Source organism: Eleutherodactylus coqui, chromosome 3 (genome assembly GCF_035609145.1).
Source record: "Eleutherodactylus coqui strain aEleCoq1 chromosome 3, aEleCoq1.hap1, whole genome shotgun sequence".
Lineage (NCBI taxonomy): Eukaryota > Metazoa > Chordata > Amphibia > Anura > Eleutherodactylidae > Eleutherodactylus > Eleutherodactylus coqui.
The window spans coordinates 247,234,544-247,261,640 of NC_089839.1; the positions used below are offsets into that span (position 1 = coordinate 247,234,544).

The window sequence follows — 27,097 nt, forward strand, 5'->3', positions numbered from 1 at the left end:
GAAGGCATAAGCCAATTACTGAGTGATGGAGATGCTCTTACACAGCGTCATGGCATGTCTGGGTGGGATAGGATGAAGTCATTTCTTCCTGAGGATTTAAGCTGCTTCTTGACATCCTCTTCATTTCGAGACCTTTGTCTTACAGAAATATTTGCAGTTTCCTATAGGAAGTAAAGGGTTGCGACCTCCTTCCATTTTGCTGATACTATTTTCCCACAGCACATAGAAACCCTCCATGGTTCAAGTGTTAACTGATATATTGTGCCTTACATAATCATGGTATAGGGATTATATAAAAACTGGCAAAATGACCGTATTTACTTGTTATTCTACAACTATATCAGTAATCTGATTATTAATAATAGACAAAATCTAGTAATAGATACCTCTCTACTAGAGATGAGCGAGTATACTCGCTAAGGCACATTACTCGAGCGAGTAGTGCCTTAGCCAAGTATCTCCCCGCTCGTCTCTAAAGATTCAGGTGCCGACGGCGGGCGGGGAGCGGGGGAAGAGAGGGAGAGAGAGATCTCGCCTCCGTTCCTCCCCGCTCCCCCCGCCGGCCTCCGAATCTTAAGAGACGAGCAGGGAGATACTCGGCTATGGCACTACTCGCTCGAGTAATGTGCCTTAGCGAGTATACTCACTCATCTCTACTCTCTACATATTATCTCCGCTCCTCCTCCAAGATTTCTCCTGTGTCCTCCCAATACTCTGGAACGTACTACCCCAACACATCAGACTCCGCACCAACTTGGAAAGTTTCAAAAAGAACCCGAAAGCCCATCTCTTCAGCAAAGCCTACAGCAGTCCTGCTGCCGCCACAACATGAGCGGCTTCTACCCTCACCTGCCGCCTCCTTTCTCTTGTAGATTGTTAGCCTCGCGGGTCGGCTCCTCTCTCACTTTGTATCAATTTCTCAGTCACTTAGTTGACGGTTATTGTTCCTGTAATTTTTACTTATGCAATGTATTTAACCCCCTAAGGACCGCCCTTTTTTTTTCATTTTCAGTTTCTCCTCTCACTTTCAACTTAAGTTAAAAAACGTAGGCTTTATTCACTTGAGCGTATATACGCAGTTAATTTACCCGCATCCAAAAATCACGACCATCTGAAGCATTGGATTTGAATGTTTCGTTTACATGCACGCTTTTTTAGGCGCATACAAAAATTACACTGGGAAAAATAGACCAATCCTATACGGCGCATGAAAAGGTTAATCTTTTTCCAAGCTCCGCTTAGGCTGGGGTCACATGGGATGGAGTTACAGCGGAATTCTCGCGGAATGACCACACCGAAAGACCACGACAATTCCACTGGAAAAGTGCAGTTTCAAAACCCGCAGGTTTTGTAGCAGTTTTGCCGTTGGCATTCAGTTGCAGCTTTCTCTTCCCATAGAGAGGAGAAACGTCGCTGCGAAAAAGAGAAAATAATTGACATGCTGCGGAATTTAATTCCGCGTCACATGTCAGTTTTCGTGCGGCTTGGCCACAACAGATTGCTTGCACCGCAGCATGTGGATGAGATTTTTGCAAAATCTCATCCACTTTGCTGGCTTATCCTGGGATTAGGAGCCGCAAGCGGAATTGCCAGCACTGATTTTCCCCCTGCCCCGTGTGAACCCAGCCTTATAGCTCCCATAGACTTCTATTGGAGCGTAAAAAAAAGGGAGGGGGAGTGAGTTTAGCTGCGTCTGGTGCTGGGAAAAGATGACAGCTGGTTCTGGTTAAGCATTAGGAGTTATTCCGAGGATTTCTGCATATTGAGGGATTTCCGTGCTGCAGCATATTTTTTTGCCGATACACTGCTGTCGCCCATGTGAATGGCAGGAAATATGCTAATTAGGATCAGGACTTGATTGTGGTTATTTGTCTTTAACACAATTTTATGGCGCTATTGGCCGAGCATAAAAATGCATACGGTTGTATGAAACAGGTCTTCAAAATCTCTTTCTGCCAAGTTTGGGTGGGTCTTGTTTTTACAGTGTACATACGGTGGCACCAATATCATGATAACTTTATTCTGTGGGTCGGTATCATTACTACATTTATATAGTTTGTTTTATTGCCATGCTACTTTTAAAAAACAAAATATCATGGAAAAATTTTATTTTCTGCCGCCATAACCTTTTTTATTTTTCCATTGAGATAGTGGTGTGAGGACTCATTTTTTTTGCAGGTCATCCCAAAAGCAGTTAGCTCTGACCCCTGTGTAGTGGTCAGTGCCTGAAATTGCAGGCAAAGATGTCATTGATTTTAATTGGAGTTGTGCCTATAATTACACATGCCAGCCACTGCACGGGTCAGAGCCAACTGCTTCTGCACCGACCAATGTGCATTCTGGTGCTCATGGGGGGTACCCAATCAGCTGATCAGCTGGGGTATCAAGCAGTGGACCCCAGCCGATTAACTACTTATGATCTATCCTGAGCACAGCTCATCAATATTATTTTCATGGAAACCCCCTTTAAATTATGTACTATGCCAACATAACAGCCACTTGGCATGGCACCGCAGTGCTATGTCACGTGACCGGGTCTTATGTTCCTAATGACATCCCATATACAGGTCACAATGAGCTTGTAGTCAATCAACCCAGGCCTGTATACAGGACTTTGCTGAAGACGGTTTATTTCAGGGCAGGTCATTGGCTGCAGCGGTCATGTGAGTGAACAGGCACGTCCCTGCTGCAGCCAGTGAAAAGACAGACCGGACAGGAAGATGGGAGTGGAGATGGCGGAGCAGCAGGGAGTGTGTGAGGCGAGTACTGTTATTTCTTTTATTTTTTACATCATTCTCCACCACCAACCTTTAACATACCAGAACACCCCTTTAACTTTTTCCGACTACAGGATATAAACTTACGTACTGGGAAGCAGTTCCTGCAAATTAAAGTGAATTTACATCATATAGATGACACAGGCTCAGATGCTAAGTCTGCACCATCCGCAGCAGGTGCTAGCTGTGACTGACAGCCGGTATCCTGCTGCAACAGCAGGGATCGGTGAGAACAATGGTTCCTGCTGTTTATCCCTTACATGCCGCAATCAATGTTGCAGAACAAGGCTTTATTCACATGAGCGTATATTTGCCAACGTTTTCACAGCTAGCCGCTATACGCTATCATCTGATGCATTGGATTCCAATGCATAAGATCAGACGGGTGATTTTGCGCCACGTAAAAGCTTTTACGCCGGTGGCGGCTCCCATAGACTCCTGTGGAAGCTGCCGGAGAATGGAAGTGGAGGGGGTTTAGCAGCCCGGAATACCGTCGGCCGGGGGGAGAGAGTTAAGCTCTGCTAAACTCCCTCCCCCTCTCCGCCCCTTGCTGCTGCTGGAGCTTAACAGAGCTAGTGTGCTAAATTGTCTCCCTCTCTGTGTTCCTTGACGTATGCCAGCAAGGTGAGGGGGCGGGAGTTTAGCAGAGGTAGTCCCTTCCCAGCCTATGGGAGTTACCAGCAAGGGGTGGGGGAGGGACTTTTGCAATGCAAGTCGCTGCTAATCTCCTTCCCTCTTCCCTTTTCTAATGGTTCTCATAGGCTCCCAGAGGAGTCTTTGGAAAAGGCCAGTGTATTTGCTATCTTTTCCGGCCAGATGATTTTACGCACTGGAAAATCACCCATCTGAACAAATGCATTGGAATCCAATGCATCAGAGGGTTGCAATTTTCGGCCAGCGTTTTATCGCAGCAAAATTGCTGCAATAAAATGCTCGTGTGAATCCAGTGTAAAATGGTGCAAATAAAAACTATGACTTGTAATGCAAAAAACCTCACAGAGATTTGTCAATTGAACATTAAAAAAGTTATGGGACCTTGGCTGAATTATATACGCTGCCCCTCTGATGCATTGGTTTACAATTCATCAGTGCACATGGGCATATTTCCACAGAGTAAAAGCGCCCTGCAGGCCAAGATAGTGCATTTTGGTCAGGCGCTTTAACGCCTGCGGTGGCTGCATAGACTCCTATGGGAGCCTATGACAGCTGCCAGAAAAGGGAGGTGGGAGGGAGTTTAGTTTAGCAATTCCCACCCCTTCCCTCCTCCTCTCCGCCCCTTGCAGGCTGTTTGCAGTGGGAGGGGACATGGCGGAGCTAAGCTCTGTCCCCTCCTCACCCCCTCCCATTGCTGACTGCAACAAGGGGTGGAGAGAAACGGGAGCTTAGCACACTAGCTCCCGCCCCATCCCGCCTCCACTCTTTGCGAGAGACGGCGAAGGGGGGGAAGGGGTAGACAGTTTAGCAGAGCTAAGGCTTATTCACACGTCCGGATATTGCTTGGTCAATATACGCTGACCCTCTCTGCAGGGGAAGGAGGCGGGATGGGCAGGAAGCAGTGCACTGAGCTCCCGCCCCCTCTCCACCATTTGCCACTGTTTGCAATGGGATGGCCGGAATGGGAGCGGGGCTAAGTTCCACCCACGTGCTGTCCCCGCCCATTGCAAATGGTGGCAAGGGGCGGAGAGAGGGCAGAAAGGGGGCAGGAACTCAGTGCACTGCTCCCAGCCTGTCCCACCTCCTCCCCCTGCAGAGAGGGGCAGCATATCTTGCCCGGGTGTGAAAGCCTGGCCGATAAACACACATCTGAATAAGCCCCTAAACTGTCTCCTCCCGCCCAACTACATTGCGGCCTCAGGGTATATGCACTGGGCCAGGGTTGTCTGAACAGGCTCACAAGCGTTAGATTTGTGTGCCCGTTCATATGTTTTTACATCGCCGGTGTGCAAACGTAAAAACTCCGATATCCGTGTAAATCTAGCCTCTGAACGCAGCAATGCAGAAAAAAAAATCAAAAAAAGGGTTTAATTGTGCAAAAGTGGGAAAAAATGTAAAAAAACATTATTTTAGTATTGTCATACTTGTACCATACCTCAAACTTTGCAAAAAAAAAAAACAAATAGCAGGATTGATGTGTTTTTTTTTCTCCCTGCCCCACAAAAAAATATAATTACCCAAAAAGTGGTACCAATAAAACCTTCAGCTCGCCAGACAAAAAAACAAGCTATTATATCGCCATGTCAATGGAAACATTTTAAAAAAAGTTATGGCTTTATGGAAAAGTAAAAAAGTTGTGTCCCTAGGTCTAAAATAAACAAGGTCACTGAGGGGTTAATACTTTTTTTTGCTGCCGGGAGACACTCTGAACAAGACTTTGCAGGATAGAAGATATAAGATCAGAAGTGGTAGGTGGCAGAGAGGATTCTTACAATGTAACTAATGTATAAGCAGTGGAAACTAAAGTCTAGGTCTGGATAGGATCTGCAGGCGTTCTGCTTTACTGTGACACCTGGCAGGTATAATAGAACTGCTGAGACCCGCTCAGCATTATTGGTCAACATATGCTTGGAAACATGGACTTCTGCTGAACTCTTCCCCGTTACATTCCCGTATTTAGTATGTGCTACGTATCTATCTATTGCAGGCAGAATCATCATCTGGCACCCAGACCATTTCTAGGGAATATGCTATGTTCCATGACTGATATGGTATCAATCGAAAACCTCATCCTAATCTTTTAAAGTGACAAGACTGAATGCTATTTGGAAAGTAGTGATTTCTGATTTCCATGACTGGTGCAATCTGTTTCCAGTAACTCCCAGATCCTGTGTGGATCTCTTCCAAGGTTAGAGTCTGTGGAATGACCCACTCCCTGCATTACTGCTTATCAAAACTTCCTATGCCAGATGTAAAGATCACAGGATACTGAAATGCATACAAATATACAGTCCAACACTTCTTCCTATTAACATATTAATAATGAATGAGCCTTAGGGTTCTTTCACATGACTGTCTGTGTTTTAACGGTCGCCCACATGCAATGTAAAATCGCATGAATGAAGAATAGCCGTGATCAAGTTCAGATGTTTAGCCGTGTATTTTCTGCTGTTCACACAGCAGCAGCATATCGGAAAAAAATACGCTGCAAGACGGAAATCCCTCAATCGTCTGAAATCCTTGGAATGACTCAGGGGCGTAACTAAAGGCTCAGGGGCCTGGGTGCAAAAGTTCAGCTCGGGCCCCTCCCCCCCAAACCCATACCTAAATCATGCTGAATATAGCTGCAAAACAAATTTCCATACATGATCTGCCCCTTGGCATAATCTTCCCAAACATGACTCATTTCCTACACTACATGAAAATTAGTTTGTAGCCCCTTGGGCCATTCTCACATATACACTGCTTTTTACCACTATTAGTGTGGTATCCCAACTATTACTACTAAGAACCGCATGTGTTTTTGATTTGTTTTTTAATTGTGTGTAAAGCATGCAATTATATACAGTATATACAGGGAGATGTATAACTTATACCAACCGTACATAGATATTAGATAGATACTGAGATAGATGTGAGATAGATAGATAGATACATACATACATACATACCCCAGCTGGACCACTTCTCTGTGTGAGGAGAACAGCAGGTTTTCTCACCCATTCAGATGGCTGGGTGCAGCGTGTATACGCTGCAGCCCGGAATGCCATCGGCTGGGGGAAGAGAATTCAACTCTGCTAAACTCCCTCCCCCTTCCCGGCTGCCGGCAAAGGGAGGGGGTGAGTGCTTAGCAGAGCTACTGTGCTAAACTCCCTCCCCCTCTCCACTCCTTGCCGGCTCCCGGCAAGAAAAGGGGGCGGGATGGGGCAAGAGCTTAGCAAAGCTAGTCATGCTAAACTCCCTCCACAGCCTATGGGAGCTGCCGGGAGCTGCTGGGGCAAGCAGAGGGGGGAGGGACTTTAACAACACAAGTCACTGGTAAACTCCCTCCCACTTCCCTTTTCTAAACTACCCATCTGAACAAGTGCATTGGAATCCAGTGCTTCACATGGTCACGATTTTCAGCCAGCGTTTTATTGTGGCAAAATCATTGCGATAAAACGCTCGTGTGAAAATAGCCTAAGTGTAGAAGAGCAATAGAAAAAAAACCAGCCCCAACAATTGGGACATACCACTTATTCTGAGTAAATACATCATTGATGAAAAGGGTTTTCAAAATAGCAGCAATGAGGAGTAAAATTGGTGAAGTCATTAATTCTGTGGAATAACAGCTGTTAATTTTGGCCATTATTTAAGGCAAAGGGTGGTAAATGTTGCGGGGTTGGTTATAGTAGGAAACTACTGTTCGAACGGATTGAAGAATAGCCAAAATGGCAAAGATTCAGCGATCGATCACCTGCAGAACGATCAAAGAAAATCTGAACTTACCAGTGAGTACCGCTACAACCAGAAGATGATTACGTGAAGCCAAGTAACGAACAAGAACTCCTTGCAGTCCTTTTGTTGAAAAGTCCATATGACTGGTTTACAGGACGTCACTGAACTAGAAGACCCAGTGATGTCACAGGTCAAATTCAAGAGCGCCGAAATGGTACTCCAGCGCCACACTGAGTATAACGCAAAATATAATTTTGGGTATGATGGGTCCAAAACTATACTAAAAAATAGGTTAGATAAGCCCTTGCTGTTGAAGAATGGATATATCCATCACAGGCAAGTGTTGCTTAAGCTTTAAACAAGTGATTAAAAGATCGCCCCTTCAGGTCCCCTAATGGGACAAAAAAGTATAGAATTATGTATAAGGGTTGGCCTTCAACAGACATTTATCATCACCACTGGGACAAACACTGATCACTAGAACCAGGGCCCTAAATCCCTGTTGTCTCGTCATTACATGACCACAGTGAGTAGGAGTTTCAATGGTCTAGTAGTTGAGTATACGTCCCACTGCTCCATTCAATGTCTATGGGACTGACAGACACAACCAAGCAGCATAATTAGCTGTTTTCATCAACCCCATAGACACCGATGGCGCGATAGGAAGCATATTCCACCACTGTGCCATTCAAAATTCTCACTGTGGTTATGCAGTGAGTTGGAACAGGGAATTAGGACCTTTATTTTAGCGATCAGTAGGGCCTCCGGCAGTCAGACATTGTGTCCTATCCTGTGCCTAGGTAATAGTTATCGAATGTTTAGTGACATCACCCACTAAAAGAGTATTTAATTGTCTGGCAATCTAGGGAGGAAGTCTGAGGAAGTAAACAAGTATGCAAGTGAATTGTGGATACAAATGGGGGTCGGGAGGGAATGAAGGTCGTTCTTTATCTTACTCACACGGCTGTATATTCGGTCTGTGTTCTGTCAGAGTCTACAATCCAGTAGACGGGGACAGCACATGGATCCATAACAGTCAACCAGGTTATTCAGACATGTGACAAGAACCACGTCTATTTTCTCTTCCGTTTTCACGCACAAGACTATGACATGAAATGTGTGGGGCTCGGTGAGCATTGGACTGCACAAGGATGACCTCCCTTGTGGTGCAGTATTGAAACTGTACTAGGAATGTTGAAATGGGAATACCCCTTTAAGAAATGAAAGTAATGTTAACTTTCAGGTCACTAACTTAAAGTCCATCTTACGTCCATTGGCCTTAATGCACACAGGTGGAATTTTGCTGCAGAATCCGGAGCTGGTATCCGCCTCCGCGTTCAGCAGCAATAACCCTCCATAGCATGCTATGGAAAAATGATTCGTCATGCACACGAGCGGAAGCCAATTGCAGTTTCCGCTCGCGGATGAAAAATTGCAGCATGCTCCATTTTCCTGCAGTTCCTGCATGGACAGGCTGCGAATTCCGCAGGAAAAGCATGAGTTAAAAAAAAAATCTGTACTGCGCATGTCCGATGGCGGGCTGTGTGGACCATCTGCAGTACAGATGGAAGAAAGCAAAAGCAGATACTCGGGAAGCCGCTACTACCAGGGCCAGATTTCGCTGCAGAATTCTGCATGCAGAATCCGGCTCTGCCGTGTGCATGCGGCCATTTACTGTGCAGCTTGAAGGGATTGTCCAGTTGCAGACAACTCCGTTCATACTGCAGTGGCCAGGCTTAGTTGGTCGTGATCCTGACTAAGCTGGGCTGCTGCATCCACCTGCTCCTCACCTGCATTGTTTGCAGTGGAATGACTGGGACTGGTCTGGAGTGAATCCATGTGAGTGCTGCTGTTGTCTTTATTATAGGCTTGGTATTGCAGGCCAAGCTCTCATTGAAGGAACTTTGGCCTGTAATACCAAGCCTGGCCACTGCAGTGGTAACAGAGCTGTCTACTTCCTGCAGAAATCAGTACACGGTCCCTGCGAACAGCGGATCAAAAGAGGTCCTGTGCAACAGATTTAGTATGGATGACCTATCTAGAGTATGGGCCTTCAGAATCTTACAGCTGGACAACCCTTAAATGCATTTTTTCTATGCTAGCAACCACTTTGAGCCAAGAAGAGTCTGACTCTAGTCTTCTTCAAAGGAAGTCCAGGAAAATGTTTGAGTATGAGAACTACTTCTACAACCCCAGTGCCAAGAAACTCTGGAAACATTCGCATACAGATACAGCTCTTTATATAGACATTATATGTATAAGTATTGTAGTTTTAGGGTTAGTGTCCCCATATGCAAACGGCCCCAGTGACATTGGGCTTACAATATATGCATCTCCAAGGCGTCTCCTCTAGCTTTTCTCTTTGGTTGCTGGTAAGGATGTCACAATGAAAAATAACTTAAGAAGTCAATGCCTTTCAATGATCGTCTTTCCAGGCATTCATTAGTATGACCTATAAATCACATGTGTACTTCAGCCATGTAAATAAACTCCCTGCTCTCTTGGGATTTCCTGTCTGGCCATTCTTTTGCAGATGCTATTTCCTGGATCCTCACAACGTCCCGGATCCTTCATTCCGGCCATATTTGGAAATGGCTGGAGTGACTTTTGTCCAAGACGTTTATAGAACACAGTTGATCACGCAGAGGTAATTACAAAATGATCAGTTTTATTACTGGTTTGTAATACAGTATTTTTATGTGCAAATCTAACAAGTCAGGTCTATTAAATACTATGTAAAAAAAAACACAAAAACATACAAAAATGTCTGTGTAATTGCACTGATAAAAAAAATGCTAAACCAGAACAAAATAAAAAGGATTAAGACCAGCATCATTTGCATTTAGAACAACGCAGCTTTGTATAATCTGAGAAAAAAGGCTTCCCAAATGGAAAAATTAATACTACTTTGTCTTAACTGTTAGAGTGGATTCAGATGTGGACAAATTCCGCAGCAAAATCCGCGTATTTTACATCTGGTACGAGATTTCCTGCAAACCTTTACCATTTTCATTGGAGTCCATAGTAAGTCTACAGCAAATCCGGAAAAACAAAGTTTTGAGGCAGATTTTTGGCATTGCCTAAAATTATGCCCCATCTGAATCCATCATTACATTCAAAAACATTTTCATGTTGTACAGTTTACACCCAGTCTGGTGGTATACGAGCTCCATGTCTATAACAGGTTAGGGAGACCTACATGACCCTTTTGTCATAGACTCATCTGCATACCCTCCGCCTTCTTCAGGGTGGTCTCTAAGTGACACTACTAATAAATAAGTGCTTGGTTATGCGACTGCTTGATGTTTAACTCCACTTTGGAGAAACTTTTTGTAATGGATATCAAGGAATTGATTTCCTGGAGCTCCACTTTTGAAGTCCAACAACTCTCGAATATCTATTATAAAGAGTAGCTCAAAAGTGTATTGAAAGAGGTTGTAGGAGATTACAAAGAAGGATACATTATCACTTTTTAGAAACAGCTCCACTCTTGTCCATGGTCGGTAGCTGGTAGTGCAGCTCTGCCTCCTTCCGTTGAATGGGACTGAATTACAATACTGTACATAGCGTATAGACAGGGGCAATACCGTTTTCTAATAAAAAAAACATTGGGATTCTCGCGTGTTAATACTAAAAGATAGGACTTGCCCTATCTTTGTTGCACATTTTTCTATGCGCGAGACAAGATATGGCAGGACCCATCTTCCTGCTTTTATTTTTTTACCTGTGTGCAGTAGCGAGAAGTTTGAAAGGTAAAAAAAAAAATTTTGACTGGTTTATGCGCTAAGCGTATTGGCGTATGCGCCCATCTGAAGCCACCCTTAAAGTCACCCTCTGGTCCTGGACAAACAAGGATGACCACACCAATTCTCTGACTATCTGATGTACACTTTGCACATCGTTGGTCTAAGACGCTGCACCGACTTTGACCAGTGCTCCCCACATGAGCAGTGCTGGCCAGGGGATGCAGGATGTAGGGTCTTTAGACAACAAAGGCATATTAGCATATCGTGTGTATCAGGCAGTCAGAGAAGTTGTATTTTATGATACATTTTTGGATACATCTTGAATACGTTAGGCTGCCTTCACATCTGTGTCAGAACCTCAGTTTGGAGGAACCGTTGCAGACCCGGCACGAAAGAGCGGAAGAAAAAGGGCTGCATGCAGCAAAATGCTGGGCAGGTAAGCGGAAACTAAACGCACCCTATCAGAGGCGTAACTTGAAGCTTCTGGGCCCCATGGCAAAATTTGTAACAGGGCTCCCAAATATAATGCTTTATTCATAGTACTAGGCTTGCTATATGGAGAAGAGAGGCCTTATGGGCCCCCCAAGGCTCCTGGGCCCGGGTACAACCGCATCCCCTGCATCCTCTATAGTTACACCCATGGACCCAATTAATGTCAATGGGGTCCATTCGGCGCTGTTTGGTTCCGTCATAAGACAGACCCATTTTGCAAGGGCATTCCCCTTTCCTGCTCCCTGAACGGAGCAGGAAAATGGATCCCCCGACCACAAATGTGAAAGCAGCCTTAACATTCAGTGCCATTCATTTCATTTGCCTTTATAGACAACCTCTCCTCCAATGTAACTTGTACCTGTTGTCCATACTAAGTTGATACATTGAGAGACAGATGTAATATTCATTTGGAGCAACTAACAACTCCAGGACATATCTACCCCATATATTATATTGAAAGGTATCAGAGATAAAATACTATAGCTTTGTTTTCAGAGCATCCAGTCAACTGGAAAAACAAATGTAGACTCAGATGACCAGGTGACATGGCGTGATAAAACTACCTTGTCTCTTTCTGTGGTACACTCATAAGACAGAATTAGGTCCATATATTTTTTTGCCAGTATTGGGAGTGGATCTCATAAAAATGGTTAATACAGACCAAAAATAGAGCTGTGTAAATACTATACTGTAAATTCAGCCAAAACAGTGCCCCTATTGGTCGCCTATGACAAGTTCATTTTAGTTGTCATTAGAAATTGAGAATGTGGGTATTCCAAAACAAAAATCAGATCTAAAGGGGTTGTCCCAGTTCTAGCTGTTTTGCTGCAGGAAGCAGACGGCTTCGTACATTTTGCAGTGCCTCGGATTGGTACTGCAGACTGAATTGTACTTAAGGGAATGGGACTCAGCCTGCAGTACCAACATGGACCACTGAATAATGTGCAAAGCTGTCTGCTTCCTGAAGAAAAGCAGCTAGCTGTAGAATAACCCCTCCTTAAAGTGGACAGAAATGAAATGTGATGTGAGATCTGCTTATTTCAAAGGTTAAATAGGATTACATCATACTGGCAAATTCTGTCCATAGTATTGTCCATTAGCTTACTATGTCAATGTTCTGTATGGAAACCTTTTTTGTACAATAATGCTTTCTCAGATATGGTTAAGACAGGGGGGTAGCTAGGGTTAGTCAGGGCATATGCCCCAGGTTGTCAAGACTTTGGGGATATGGGGAGCCAATCTAGCAGTTTAACCCCCCTACAATTTACCTCGAGCAAAGCTGCTTATGCAGGAAAAGGACATTACAGTATTGGACAGACTGAACTTGTTCTAATTCAAAGGAATGTAGCTCTGGTTTTATGAATGCTACCAACATGCTCACGGCATCATTTTAAAGCCAGGATTATACCACTTATAGAATTAGCTAGAGCTGTTTGAAGTGGGGTCGGGAATATTGAATTTACAGCTGTCATGTCTGGTGCAGAGCTGGGTTGAGCTTCCTGCACCTGGAAGTGAAAGCTGTAGTCTCAGGGGGGAAAACCAAACTAATTCTTTGCCCCGGGTTACGAAAAGCCTAGCTACGTCTTTGGAAGACATCCAAAGAGCAAAATGCCACTAGACCTGAAGCTTGTATCTCATTCTACGACTGTAGACTAAAACACTGCAACACAAGGCAGGTGAACATCTGCATATCAAACGTGTTGTGCGCTACAAGCAAGCGCTGCCAACCTCAGTCCAGTCAATTAGGACACAGTTGTAGAATACAGTAACTCTCCGCTTTGAATTGGAGATTGAAACATTTTAACATTATAAAGACTAAAAAATGCGTAAGAGCAGAGTCCCATCCAATCCAAATCACGGGGGGATTTTTATTTAAATATACGGATGTAGCAGAGCTGAATCTGTCATTTAACTCTTTTGGGCTTGCATAGTTTGCACACTAAATAATTCTCAGTTAACTATGAAGTATTTTTTATTGTGGCCCTATGCAGAAATACGGATGTATTATGTTGTTTCAAGTGGCAAACTCATTTTGCTACATCTGTATACCAACATCAAGTGACTTCGAGTTTGGGACAAGCATGTAGTGATGCTGCCTTTCCGTAGTTCACCCCTCTTATGAACTATTCAGACAGACTTTGTTACAAAGGAAAATAACTGAACTCCATCATATAGAACTGAGTTACATAAGAACTGGTTAAATTCTTGCCCGGTATTCTTCATCTACAGAGAGTCATGTTCTATATTATAGTCCTATACGCTTAGGGTAAGTGATGTTAGATCCCATAGTCGCATTGTTCATAGAGCAAAAAAATCCACATTATACATGAGCTTTACATCTCATCCATCCATATATGACTAGTGTTCCTCCAGTCCACGTCTTGTCTATGCAGCTTGCATGCTCCTCTTTCGTCTAGTCCAGTTGTTCCATTTCTTTCCACCCAGTTCTATGTTCAGCCTTGGCATTACCTTGATGAATTTCCCTTCACGATTTTACAAATTTGTAAAAACATATTCCATTCTAGTCTATGCCCCATGTTCTAGGATGAAGAAGTCACATTGCCTGAAGACAAAATGGTCCCATGGTAGTCCACCTCATCTTTTTGAGGGTGAGAAGAATTGTCCGACTTGCTCCTGCTGAACTCCATTCCTGTAATGATGGGTCTTTTAACTTTTGTTGCCGGATTCAGAATAGGGCAGTGGCAACAACATGCCATCTTTAGGAAGGCACGCCTCATCTCCCTGTTGGTCAAGGTGTAGATGATGGGATTAGTGGCTGAATTGAGAACGGCAAGAGCCAAAAAGTACTCTGCTTTGAATAGCACTGGGCAGGCCCTGACTTTACAGCTAACATCCAGTAAGAGAAAAATGAAGAGAGGCGACCAACACACAATGAACACACTCAAGACAATGATGACTGTTTTAAGTAAGGCCATAGATTTCTCGGAACTCTTGCTTGTTCTCGCACAGTTTCTTCTAAAGGTCAAACTTCTACTCCGCGTTCTCACCAAGAAATAAATCCTGGCATACAGAACAACAATGGCCAGCAGTAAGATGCAGAAAACGCTGGTACAAAAAAGGATGTAATGTTTATGGTACAAAGGAAGCACTGTGGAGCAAAGGTCCTTCTTCCCCAAGCAGTTCCAACCCATGAGTGGGAGTCCACCAAGACACAATGACAACAACCAACAGCCGCTTATCAGAAGGAATGACCTGGAACTTTTGCTACCATTGTGCAACTTCATTTTTAACATGGTGATGTAGCGCTCGATAGCAATAGCCACAAGGCTAAAGACTGAGGCAGAGAGAGCAACAAACATGCTCTCTTCTCGTATGAACCATTGAACTGGTGTTAACTTATAAGTATTGGATCCAGATAGGAGAATGTTGGCTGTATACGCGGCTCCAGCTAATAAATCAGACAGCGCCAGATTGCCAATGAAGTAATACATGGGTCGATGAAACTTCTTGGTTCTCCAGATAGTAAGAAGCACCAGGACATTTTCCAGCACAATGAAGCAACAGATAATGATAAAGATGATGGAGGTTGGCTTCAGTTCATTGGAAGAGCTATTCTTATACTTCCCTGTGTAATTATAATATTCGACAATTACATCAGGGTCATAATAATCAATCCTCTTGGGAGGAAGTCCAGTAGGAGTCATGGCTGCTGTAGCTCCCCAATATAACACTAGGTGGCGGTAGTGCTTCTTGAATTAAACTCCAGGCGTTGATGGTGAACTTTTCCTGAAAAACATCAGAATCTGATATTAGGGTCGTTGTTTCTGCTCATCTGATAACATTTCTTACATTTTTAGTAGGTTTTCTAAATTGGTATCATCTGAAAAAACTAATGACAATATTTTATCAAGTTATAGCTATAAATTTGGATGCATTTCATTACTTTCTCCATTAAATATGTTATTACAATCAACAGATTCCCATAGGAATGTATGTTTAACATAAGGATAGAAATAATAAACTAAAAAGCACAGTTTTATTTGGTGAAAAGTTATGATTTTACCAAAATGGGGTTAACACATGCAACTTACATAGTAACAGAGTATGTAAGGCTGAAAAAAAAGACATATGTCTATCTAGTTCAGTCTATTACCCCCAACGTTGATCCAGAGGAAGGCAAAAAAAACATGAGGTAGAAGCCAATTATTCCCCATTTAAGGAAAAAAATCCTTTCTGTCTCCAGTCTGGCAATCAGAATAATTCCCGGATCATCGACCCTTCTAGAGTAATTAGTGACTATAACATGTAATATTGTAACACTCAAGAAAGGCATCCAGGCCCCTCTTTATCTCTTTTATTGAGTTTTCCATCATTACGTAATTAGGCAGAGAGTTCCATAGTCTCACTGCTCTTACAGTAAAGAACCCTCTTCTATGTTGGTGTAGAAACCTTCTTTCCTCTAGATGTAGAGGATGCCAACTTGTTACAGTCACAGTCCTGGGTATAAATAGATGATGGGTTGAGATCTCTGTATTGTTACCTGATATATTTATACATAGTTATTAGGTCGCCCCTCAGTCGTCTTTTTTCCAAACGAAATAATCTCAATTTTGATAAATTCTCTAGGTATTGTAGTCCGCCTATTCTGTTTATTACTTTAGTTGCCCGCCTCTGTACCGAGTCATCTCTAATATGTCCTTCTTGAGTACCGATGCCCAAAACTATACACAATATTCCATGTGTGGTCTGACCAGTGACTTGAAAAGAGGAAGAACAATCCGCATTCTGTCCTCTCTTGTGTTATTTTACATAGTTTTGTATCATCTGCAAATATTGATATTTTACTGTGCAGACCTTTTACAAGGTCGTTAATAAATATATTAAAAGGAATAGTGCCAAAAACTGCCCCCTGTGGTACCCTACTAGTAACAGTAACCCAATCAGAGTATGGTTATTAGTACCATTAATAACCGCCCTCTGCTTTCTATCACTGAGCCAGTTACTTACCCACTTACACACATTCTCACCCAGACCAAGGATTCTCATTCTATATACCAACCTTTTATGCGGCACAGTATCAAACACTTTGGAAAAGTCCTGATACACAAGAGACAGCGACTCTTCCCAGTCCAGTCAAAAACTTACCTCCTCATAGAAGCTGATCAGGTTGGTTTGACAGCAGTGATCTCTCATAAACCCATGCTGATATGGAGTTATACAGCTATTTTTCTTAAGGAACTCCACGATAGCATCTTATAGAAACCCTTCAAACATTTTACCCACATTTTACTGGCCTGTAGTTTCCAGGGTCTTGTTTTAGATCCCTTTTTGAATACTGGCATCACATTGTCTATGCACCAAACCAGTAGAACAAACCCCATCACTATAGAGTCCTTAAATATAAGAAACAAGGGTCTGTCTATCACATTACTTAATTCCCTTTGAACCCGGGGGTTTATGCCATCGGGACCCAGTGGTTTGTATATTTTAATCTGTTTAAGATGGCTCTGCGCTTCTCCCTAGATTAGACTGGTAACTTTTAGTGGAGAGTTTACTTTATCACTCTGCATCTCATCTGACATTTCATTTTCATCTATTAATACACGGGAGAAAAAAACTAATAGATATGCTTTCTGCTCATCACGCTCTACATTTTTCCTACATTATTTATTAAAGGGCTAACACTTTTAGTATTAATTTTTTACTATTTGTATAATTAAATAACAGTTTGGGGTTAGTTTTACTCTCTTTGGCAATGTCTCTCTGTCTCTACCTTTGCTGCTTTTACATAATGTATTTTCTTCATTGTAAGTTTTTAGAGCTTCTTCGCTGCCTTCTTGTTTTAGTACTTTAAATGCTTTCCTTTTGCTGTTTTTTGCTCCCTTTGCATCATTATTGAGCCACATTGGTTTCCTCCTATTCCTAGCCCTTTTATTCCTGTAAGGTATGAAACACTCACAGTAAGTATTTAAGATGGTTTTAAGCATTTCCCATTTATTGTTTGTACTCTCATTTTTGAGGACATTATCCTAGTCAGTAAGATTAAACTTGGCCTTCCTAAAGTTTAGTATTTTCGTATTTTCCTGATAAAACTCCCTTTTGAAAGACAAGTGGAAATGTATTACATGATGGTCACTATTTCCCAGGTACCCCCCAACCTGTACCCCTGTTATTCTGTCAGGTCTTTTGGTTAATATTGAGTCCAAAATGGCCGTCCCTTAAGTTGGGTGAGGTAATTATCTTTAGTTAGTGACAGAAACTCATTTCCTTTATAAGATCCACAGGTTTCGGTTTCCCAGTTTATATCCAGATAGCCCCCCTCCATAATAATTACCTCATTGTGATTTGTTGCTTCATCAGTGATAGATTTTCAGTAGCTTCTGTTGTATTTGGTGGCCTCTAGAAAATCACTATGAGGATTTAATTGTTGTTTTTTTCCTCCATGTATTTCTACCCATAGACACTCTACATGCTCATCTCTCTCACATATTTCCCTGTAATGTGGGCTTTAAACAGTATTTTACATAATGACAAACCCCTCTCCCTTTCCAGTTTTTATGATCCCTTCTGAACAGGCTGTTACTCTGCAAGTTAACCACCCAGTCACAGCTTTCATCCAACCAGGTCTCAGTTATTCCCGCTGTGTCGTATTCATCAATCTTATTGGTCAGACTTCTAGCATTATTCACCATACAGTTTAGAAGGTATCGGTTATTTTTTAAATTTTAAGTGTATCCTTATTAAATATTCAGTCAGTTCTAACAGTATTAACCCCTCCCACAGCTCCACCCCCATTTACATTACTCAGTCTCAGGTCACTCTATACACTGTCTTCCCCTCTATCTCTCTGGTTGCCCTCCTCCCCAGTCCCTAGTTTAAACACTCCTTCAACCTTCTAGTCATCTTCTCCCCCAGCACAGCTTCACCCTCTCCATAGAGAGCCCATCCTTATGGTAGAGCCTGTAGCGTACAGCAAAATCAGCCCAGTTCTCCAGGAACCCAAACCCTTCCTTCCTACACCAACTCTGGAGCCACTTGTTTACCTCCCAAATCTTCCACTGCCTTTCTGGCATGGTTTGTTGTACAGGCAGTATTTCAAAATATACTACTTTAGAGGTCCTTGCCTTAAGATTACATTCTAGCTCCCTGAAATAGTTTTTAAAGACCTTTCACTTACGTCTGAATTTGTCATTGGTGCCAATGTGTAACATGACCACTGGATCCTCACCAGCCCCTCCCAATAATCTGTCAACCTGGGCACCAGGAAGACAAAACACTGTTCGACCATCCTGGTCTTTGTGGTAGATTTTTTTTAGTAGGTAGATATCTTTTCCCTTAATAATTGAGTCTCCCACTAACGGGACATGTCTAGCCTGCTTTGCGCTCCTATTTCCCTTCTTACTGGAGCAAACATTTCCCTGGCAGTCAGAGGCCATGTTGTGCTGCAGGAGCTAACCTTGTAATGGCATCCCCCTCATCTGCCAACTTTGCAAACTTGTTAGGGTGTGCCAGTTCAGGACTATCCTCCCTGAATTTCTTCCCATCTCCTGTAATCCATCTAGCTGCCTGATCATCCTGCACTCTCATACTACCATTCAACCCCGCTTCTACCCCAGCGAGTGCCTGCTCAGTGAGCAGCAAACTCCTTTCCATGAGGCAAATGGATATCATTGTTGCAAACCACGTATTTGGATCCAGGATCTGGGCTTCCAAATGTGCAACACGCTCACATCTCGTACAACAGTATGCACCCTCAAACGGCTGTTCAGAGACTGCATACATGGCATAAGATGTACACTGAATGGCATTGTCAATCATAGAGCACATTCTAAATGGTGATCATACAGATAGATTAGATAAAAGTAATGTATGCAAAAATTAAAACAGATAAACAGTAAACAAATACAAGTGATTCTTCCAGAGTCCCTGAATCCAAAGTCACTAATCCCAAGTCACACACTTAACAAACAGCACACTTTAGAATACAGCCACTCTCGCTCAGCTCGCACACTCACTTGTATTTGCTTTATATAGCTCTTATCTGTAATGCTCCAGCTTTTCTTCTGTTTCGAAACTAATACAACTTGCAATCTGCATAGGTTCTATGGATGTAGCAGAGTTGGATGTATTATATATTATTTTAAGCTGCGTAATATTCCACAGTGATAACTCATTGATTCAGATAAAGCAGCTTGAACAGCAGTAGATAATACATTATGATCACACTATGAGTTGTGCCAAGTGACAGACTCGGCATTACTGATTTAATTAATTTCTCTTACATTTAATAATAATTCAGTAAGTTTCTAACATTCTATGGAAAAAGTACAGATAAGACCTCAGTACTACAGTCGACCGTGCCAAAATATAAAGTCATCCGTGCTGACCACAGAATAACCACTGCTTTATATACACTGTGTGTATATTGAGTACTCTATATAGCTGTTGTCTAGAAAAAGTAGAGCCATAAGTCTCAAAAATCTGTATGATGTCATTGAAGGAAGCCTTCTGTCTGTGAGGTAAGGTCTTTCTTGCGGAAGTGATGGTAAATCTTGGCTAACCGTGGACTCGAAGAAAGGAAACGAAGAGAAATGAGATAAAAATACAATAAGTTGAGCATCCAGAGGAAGTTGTGTACTGTGTAAAAGAATAGCGTAATGAACTGATGTGTGTTTGGTGGGATATGTGCAGGTAAGCTACATATAACCATGTGGTAATGTAGTATGTGCCATAGGGAAAGCATTGGTGGCTGCTATGTAACCTCAGCACCAGTAGGCTGCACAAAGCTCCCCCTCTCCAATTCCAGCTTTACGCCACCTTTCCCCTCAAACGCCTGTTCAGGGATAAGGGTATGGCTTCACCTGATAGATATCTTGGTTTTGCATACACAAGTTGTAGTTGTTTCTTATGTTAAATAAAACTCTTACACTTGTTCTGGCCCTTTCCGAACATTGCAGTTATTTCTAAGGTTTAGATAAGCCTAAATTCACACCATGCTTTGTGTTTGCACCATTTGAAATGGGCTGGTCAAATTTATTACTATCTAGACTATTCACTTATATATGTCTATGATAGACCCATTAAAATAAAATATTAGTTGTGTAGAAAAGTGCAGTTGACTACACTTGTCAATACAGTTGGGGCTCCAGGATCTTGACATATCTCGGCCAAGCCACAAGAACATCCTTTGACATACTTCTGACCTCTAAAGACTATGATCCCATTGGCATGTACAGATGGAACAGTTTTTAACATGACTGGCAATTGGGAATATTGCAGTTTACATTGTGAGTTATTATAATGCATTACATGTCAAGTTAACATTTGCTACATCTGTACATCAGTGATTTTCCCAGGTAGTGCAATATACTGTAACTGCTGGTAATGACTGATTCTTCATGGGGTATAGATGACTGGCAAACCTTTGTATTTCTTTGATTAGCATGTTAGCAGATTATGGTGCTGAATAGAGATGAGCGAGCATGCTCGGTTAGGGAAATAACTTGAGCGAGCTTCGGCATTTTCGAGTCTCTCTCTACCCCGCTCCCCCCCCGCAATCCACTGCTCACCCCCGCCGCCCCCCGAATCTTCTCAGACGAGCAGGCAGTTACTCGAAAATGCTCGCTCGAGTAATTTCCCTAATCGAGCCTGCTCGCTTATCTCTAGTGCTGAATATTCTGCAGAAGAGCATACTCTGTAACAATGTTGCGAAATATTCTGTCCCGTGTGAAAGCTCCCCAAGGTGTCAGTCGATTGCATAATTGCACCTGAAGCAAGTTACTGACATCCTAGAAGAGTTCAGGGGTCTGAATTTCCAGACGCTGAGCAGTAACCAAGGTGGAGATAAGAACTGCTGAGCCTCAGCGAAACACTTCATTATTCTTCATTACTGTGAGAAAACTGATCTTCCCTCAGGATCCCAATTCTGATTCATTTTTACACATTTGTGAAACATGTCTACAAGTGACCGACTACTCACAGCAGTACGATCACAGCAATGTGTCCTTGTAAATCATGCATATCGCTACCCACACAAGGGGACTCCCGGGTTTGTCCTATTAGTTAATTGCACTGAACAGTATTAAGAATGGAGGTGACAGTAAAAAAATGTCTAAAAGTTTTAAGTTGATTTAAGTCAAATCTTTTTTTCTTCTGTCAGTTCTCATCCATTGCAGATAATTAGTTTGGGAGTCTATCAAAGGAGTCATTAGTTTCGTACAAATAAATGCAGCTATAGGTGTTTACATAGGTGCACAAGATAGCAGGTGTGCATCCAAAGTGCCTACTAATCCAGCAGCGGATCCCAATAAGATGCAGCCCCCTGTATGGGGGTACTGTGCCCCTGTTGGGTTTTAAGTGAGCTCAGCAAACAGATTAGTGTAAAACTCCTGATCAAGTGGCTATTACAGAATTTCATGTCACTGCCGCTCAGGATCTAACTCTGTATACTCGGAAGAAGAATGTGCAGATCTGGAGTTACTCATAGAAATAATCATTTTGCTTAACAGTTGCAAGTCAACCAATTGTGACATGCATGAAAAGAGAGAACGATAGAAACACATTGATTATGCAGATTTTTAGTAGAAATGCCATCCATCCAATCAATGTATTATATGATGGATACCATGTATGTTCCCACTGATGCTGATACAGCTCATAATGATCATTCCGTGAAGTCAAACTGATCATCATTTATCAGGCATGCTCTACAACGTTCCTCAGGCCAGTAAGTCATTGAGGCTACTACAATGGTTCAAGAATTTCCAAGCAAGGCAAGATTTTCCCATGGGAAAAATTCAAGTCCTAGTACAATATACAGACATGTAAGCCCTTCTAGAGTGACCATCATTCAAGTTATACGTCCAACGTGAACTATAGCTGATATAAGTGGCCATCTGCATTGGGTCTTGTAACAAGCACAGATCAATGATTTAGCAAATCATTTAGACTCGCAGTTACTTGTTACGATGCTCACTCTGGAGATCACTTATCTGTCCCTCTCTTATGCTGTTCCATTACAAAGGACAGGCAGATGACTATTTACAAGAGTGGAGAAACTTCTAAAAACCATCATTTATACGTCGGCATAAACGTTGCAATCATCAACAAACGAACAAATTATCATTCATCTATACCGCACATTCCTGTAGATCATACGATGTCTGATTGCTGTTCCTTTACTCTACACCATGCATTACTAGACATTACTATATACATTTACTATTAATCTATGACTATACCTTTGTGGTCAGGCAGTCTGCAGTCTTCTCTTGTACAGCACAATGAACTTTTTAAACATCTTCCCATGTGGTTAAAGTTATTCCAGAAGTGACAAATCCTTCATTTCACAAGGAAAGCTCCTAGCTGCAGGCATTCCTGGCCAGAGATGTCTCCATGCAAGTGTCCACCGAGCACCGAGAGGGCTGCAGCTCAGATGCTTTGTGAGTGAGGTCCCTCTCCACGCTATGTACAAACCCTTCTCCACTTAGAAGCTCCTCCCCGACAGGATGCCCTGGCAGACAGCACTTTGTAATATCACAATGAGTTCTGCAAAATGTGTTCTATGTGGATTTACATATAACTGCAATAAAATGCACAGTGCACAAACACTAAGTAAATGAAAAATTAAGCTCTACTACATCTATACATGAAACCGTCTCCAAATCAGTGATCATTAAACAGACAGAATAGGCTCGGTTTGAGGTTGACATCTGAGGAGGTATTGTTGGACCCCACCTCTCAGAATGAGTCAGCGACTGTCAACTTATACTGCTGAGCGAGATTTGTTCACTTTGTACATATATTGATGATTAAAGGGCCTTTCTTGTTGGAAATGTAATGACAGTTGCCTTTCTTAGTACTTTTATATGTCTTTAGTGTATTACAAAGAGCCTTAGATCATCTGCTGTGAGGTTACCTCTGGTGAACACCTATACATTAGGGTTTTTATGACCAGTGAATGTCCAACCATTGGTATCGCCAACAAACCTCAAGTAAATGGGCTACATCACTTTTGGTGTATCTGCAAAAAGCAAAAGACTATGAACAGCATTGGAGAGGTTGTGATGTTGAACATGTTGCAGGGCTATGGACTTTTTAAAAGACTGGGATTGGGAAGACCATGTTTTTGTATATTGAGGGTCAGCTTGGCACCTGGAACTCCCCGTGGAACTGCGGGACTTATATATAGGTGAACGCCTGTTTTATACTTTGATGAATAGTCCCCAAGGGGTATGGGTCATGACTGAGGATCTACCTGTTTGGAAAACGGAGGCTGTATCGGTGAGGGGACCAGTTGGTACTGTTACAAATACCAGGAACTCTGCCCAACTGTGAATGCCAGGCTGATATGGGACAAGAAAAGTCCACTCCGAGTAGAAAAGGTACAGCAGATAGATTTGCCACTTTAGAACAAGAGGGTTCAAGGGCTCATCCAATTTATAAGCCCATCATTATGTTGATGAGGTATGTTTACCCAGCTTACAAATGACTGGGGAGGCTGGACAGACATCCGTCTGGGATGATTTAGTGAATTCTGCATTGAGCAGGGGGTTGGACCCGATGACCCTGGAGGTCTACTCTAACTCTACCATTTTATGTATTTAAGTGGTCTTCATGAATGTTCGATGTTTGTGTTGCTAACTGTTCTGTTGAAGCCTTATGCCTTGTCAGGGACGGCAATGTAAAAAACATGGGTTAAGTGAAATTGGCTGTTACCTTTGTATTGTTCATGTTCTTAAAAAAAATGTGTGGTATGTTCTTTTTTTAATCAGGGCAAAAGTGGGTGGTCGGGTAACTGGAACAGAAAATTTGGCTGGTGCCAAGTTGGCAGTGGCGTTACGTTGTAGAGAGGAATACAGCAAAACATTGGGGAAAAAGAAGCACCTGCCAATTAGTATAGAAGGTGGCACAGAGGCACATTCGGCTTCCTCCCTATCAGTTTCCCAAGACCGCCCACTATCTGTTGACTCCATTGAAACCTGTTGTTGGTGTCATGTTGCACTGCTGAATCAAAAAAGTTTTCAGAGGTATGTGAAACTTCTGTTAGTACCATCCAGTGTTACAACTGGCGCAACGCCAACCCTGCAATAGAGTTCTTTCAGAACTATGCCCACTTCCAATCGAATATTGATCTGTCCAGTCCCCGATACCCGAAAAGTGGATCCCATAAGGAACCTGAGAGAGTTTTAGGTAGCCCTACCTGTGGGGTAAGTAGATCGAGTCAGGTCCCCTCTCAGTCTATTCTTGAATTGAGTAGGGTTGCCACCATACCTCACCATGCTCCAATTGTGTCAGGAATTGCTACACAGTACCAGTATTGGAAAGCTTAAAAGTTGCAGGAGTAATCCAAGAAAATCGAGTTTGCAATGCAACTACAATTATTCCCTAGGCGAAAAAAAAGTCTCAGGCAACCTTGCAATCATTGCAAAAATGTCAAAGCAGTTGGAAAATTTGAGATAGTGTCTGGGTCACTAGTAATTCTCTCTCCATCAGTATGAGTCCCTGAGAAATATGTAGGATCATCAACACAGTCATCATGCTTCCTCACCTGTTTCCATAATTTACATAGATTATAAGGAGAGTGCCTCACATATGTGTAGCTAACTCTCCTCCTCTTCTTTGGACTTTTCCTTGGCTTTCAATGAAAATCAGGGATTATAGCATCCCAGTTGTCCTGATAGGTGTGAGATTTGTACAGGACCCACATATATTAATCATCTATATTAGGTTTGTATATTTTCTTCGAAAGAATGACTGAAGACTTCATCAGAGAAAATCAGGAAAGCCTTTTGTCAAGTCCGCTCAGAGTGTGCAGTAACTGTATAAACACTCTGGTACTGTTCACATCAGAGTACCCAGAAAGCAAACAGGAAGTGGAAATCAGACAACCAAGAAGAAGAGAGCTTTCCCTATGGGGCTCTAGCAGGTGATAGCCCCTACCTAATAATGAATGTCCTGATAAGGACGGACTCACACATGAACCTGGGGCTCTCACTTTTCTCAAAACCTAGAGATTAAGATACCACTACACAAAAGAACACACTCCACCATAAATCCAACACTAAACATATCTTTAATGGTTGCTTTCGGAAACACGTAACCCAGTCTCTTGGAAAAGCCACGGAACCGAGCTATGTTTTCCTACACACCCTGAAGAAGACTGCAGGAATAGCACAGAACCAAGGTGAGGAGGAAATAAAAACCCACCCTAATAGCCGTCAGGTGTACACCAACAGCAACACACCCAAAATCACTCCGACCAGTAACAGAGGACACAAATAAACAGAAATACCAAACTCAAACTGACACAACACCTTACCTATATCTGACGGTAATAAGAAGTTGGCCATGTGTACAATTTTTTAGTGAAAAAAATATTGTTTTATCCACCTAATTTAAATCACATCTGTCATATCAATGGCGAATTTAAAGGATGTACGAGTATATATAACTTGAAGATGCAATTTATGATCTATTGGATTCTGTAGTCCAGTGCTAGAGATAGGTAAAGGAAGGTTGGAAATATTAGCCCTTTAGTGATGTCACATGGACAATATGGCGCTAGTCCACCCTATGTGCAATAGGTATTGGTTGTGTTATACAACTGACATACGCCTACAGCAGCCAAGATCCAATTAACTTAAGATCCACGCCATTTAACCATTCAGATGCTGCTGTGAAGAGCAACGATGGCATCTGAGTAATTAGAGAGGAAGATACAATTGAGGGAGCTCAACTATTGTGGGCTCTCAAATTTTTTTTTTTAAGGGGCTGACCTCAATTAGGTGCAGGAGTCATATCTAAGTTTGCATGTGCAGTAGCTTTTGCAAGTGTCTAATAGTTTATATTTAGCACTGTACATTGCACAGAATGTGAAACCATCATAACCAAAAACAATCTACTATAATTTCAATGTATCCTAACTTCCACTCCACAGTTCGGCCCCGCGGGAATAGGAAACATAAAATTACGTCTATCAGATATACGCTTGCCACACTCTTGGAAATGTAACTTCATGATATGCAATCACATCTGTCTGCCATATGGAAGACAATGAGCTCCCTGAATTCCTCCCTCAGCCTCCGCACAAGTGATCGGCTTCACCAAGTAATGTAACTGGAAACAAGGATACATAAACACCGGCGCGAGAACTTCCACCACCCAGACTTCAGAACCGTCTCTTTTACCTTCCAGCAGAAACATAAATCCCGTCACTTACTGAATGGGGCAAGAAGCTGTCCCCATTCCCTATTATAGATTTCAGTCAATCACAAGAAAGTCAAGCTCATTAATTAACTCATCATGTTAATATGATTTATCAGAAGCAACTAAAGAGAAACGTACATAATGCGGAACCTTGAGAAATTAAGTCAAGTGTGTGAAGAGCAACCAATCACATAGACCTCTGCAATTGAGTAGACCATTCCTACCAACATTTGGGATGGTCAAAAAAGGACTCAGAGCTTATTCAGACGTGCGTATGTCGGTCGGGTTTTCACGCCCAACCGATATATGCTGCCCCTTTCTGTAAGGGGGGAAGGCTGGGCGGGAGCTAGTGCACTGAGCTCCCACCACCCCTCGCCACTGTTTGCAAGGGGAGGGGTGGGCTAAGTTCCACCCCCATCCCGCCCCCTCCCACTGCAAACAGTGGCGAGGGGCAGAGAGGGGGCGAGAGCTAAGTGCATTAGGTCCTTTCCCGCCTCCTCCCCTTGCAGAGAGGGGCAGCGTATGTCGACCGGGTGTGAAAAC

At 42.6% G+C, this 27,097-nt stretch overlaps 1 protein-coding gene across 1 annotated transcript; it reads right to left on the reverse strand.

The window, feature by feature from the left end:
- Positions 1 to 9,796: 9,796 nt before the first annotated feature.
- Positions 9,797 to 22,775, reverse strand: S1PR1 (sphingosine-1-phosphate receptor 1). The gene is made up of 2 exons (XM_066597208.1): positions 22,588 to 22,775; positions 9,797 to 15,133 (listed from the first exon to the last, which is right to left on the reverse strand). Exon 2 carries the CDS (start codon positions 15,049 to 15,051, stop codon positions 13,927 to 13,929), a length of 1,125 nt encoding a protein of 374 aa, XP_066453305.1. The 5' UTR covers positions 15,052 to 15,133; positions 22,588 to 22,775; the 3' UTR covers positions 9,797 to 13,926.
- Positions 22,776 to 27,097: the final 4,322 nt, after the last annotated feature.

Bases quoted from the DNA above. Each gene is read 5' to 3' on its own strand.
- S1PR1 (XM_066597208.1), bottom strand. From the start codon at position 15,051: ATGACTCCTACTGGACTTCCTCCCAAGAGGATTGATTATTATGACCCT.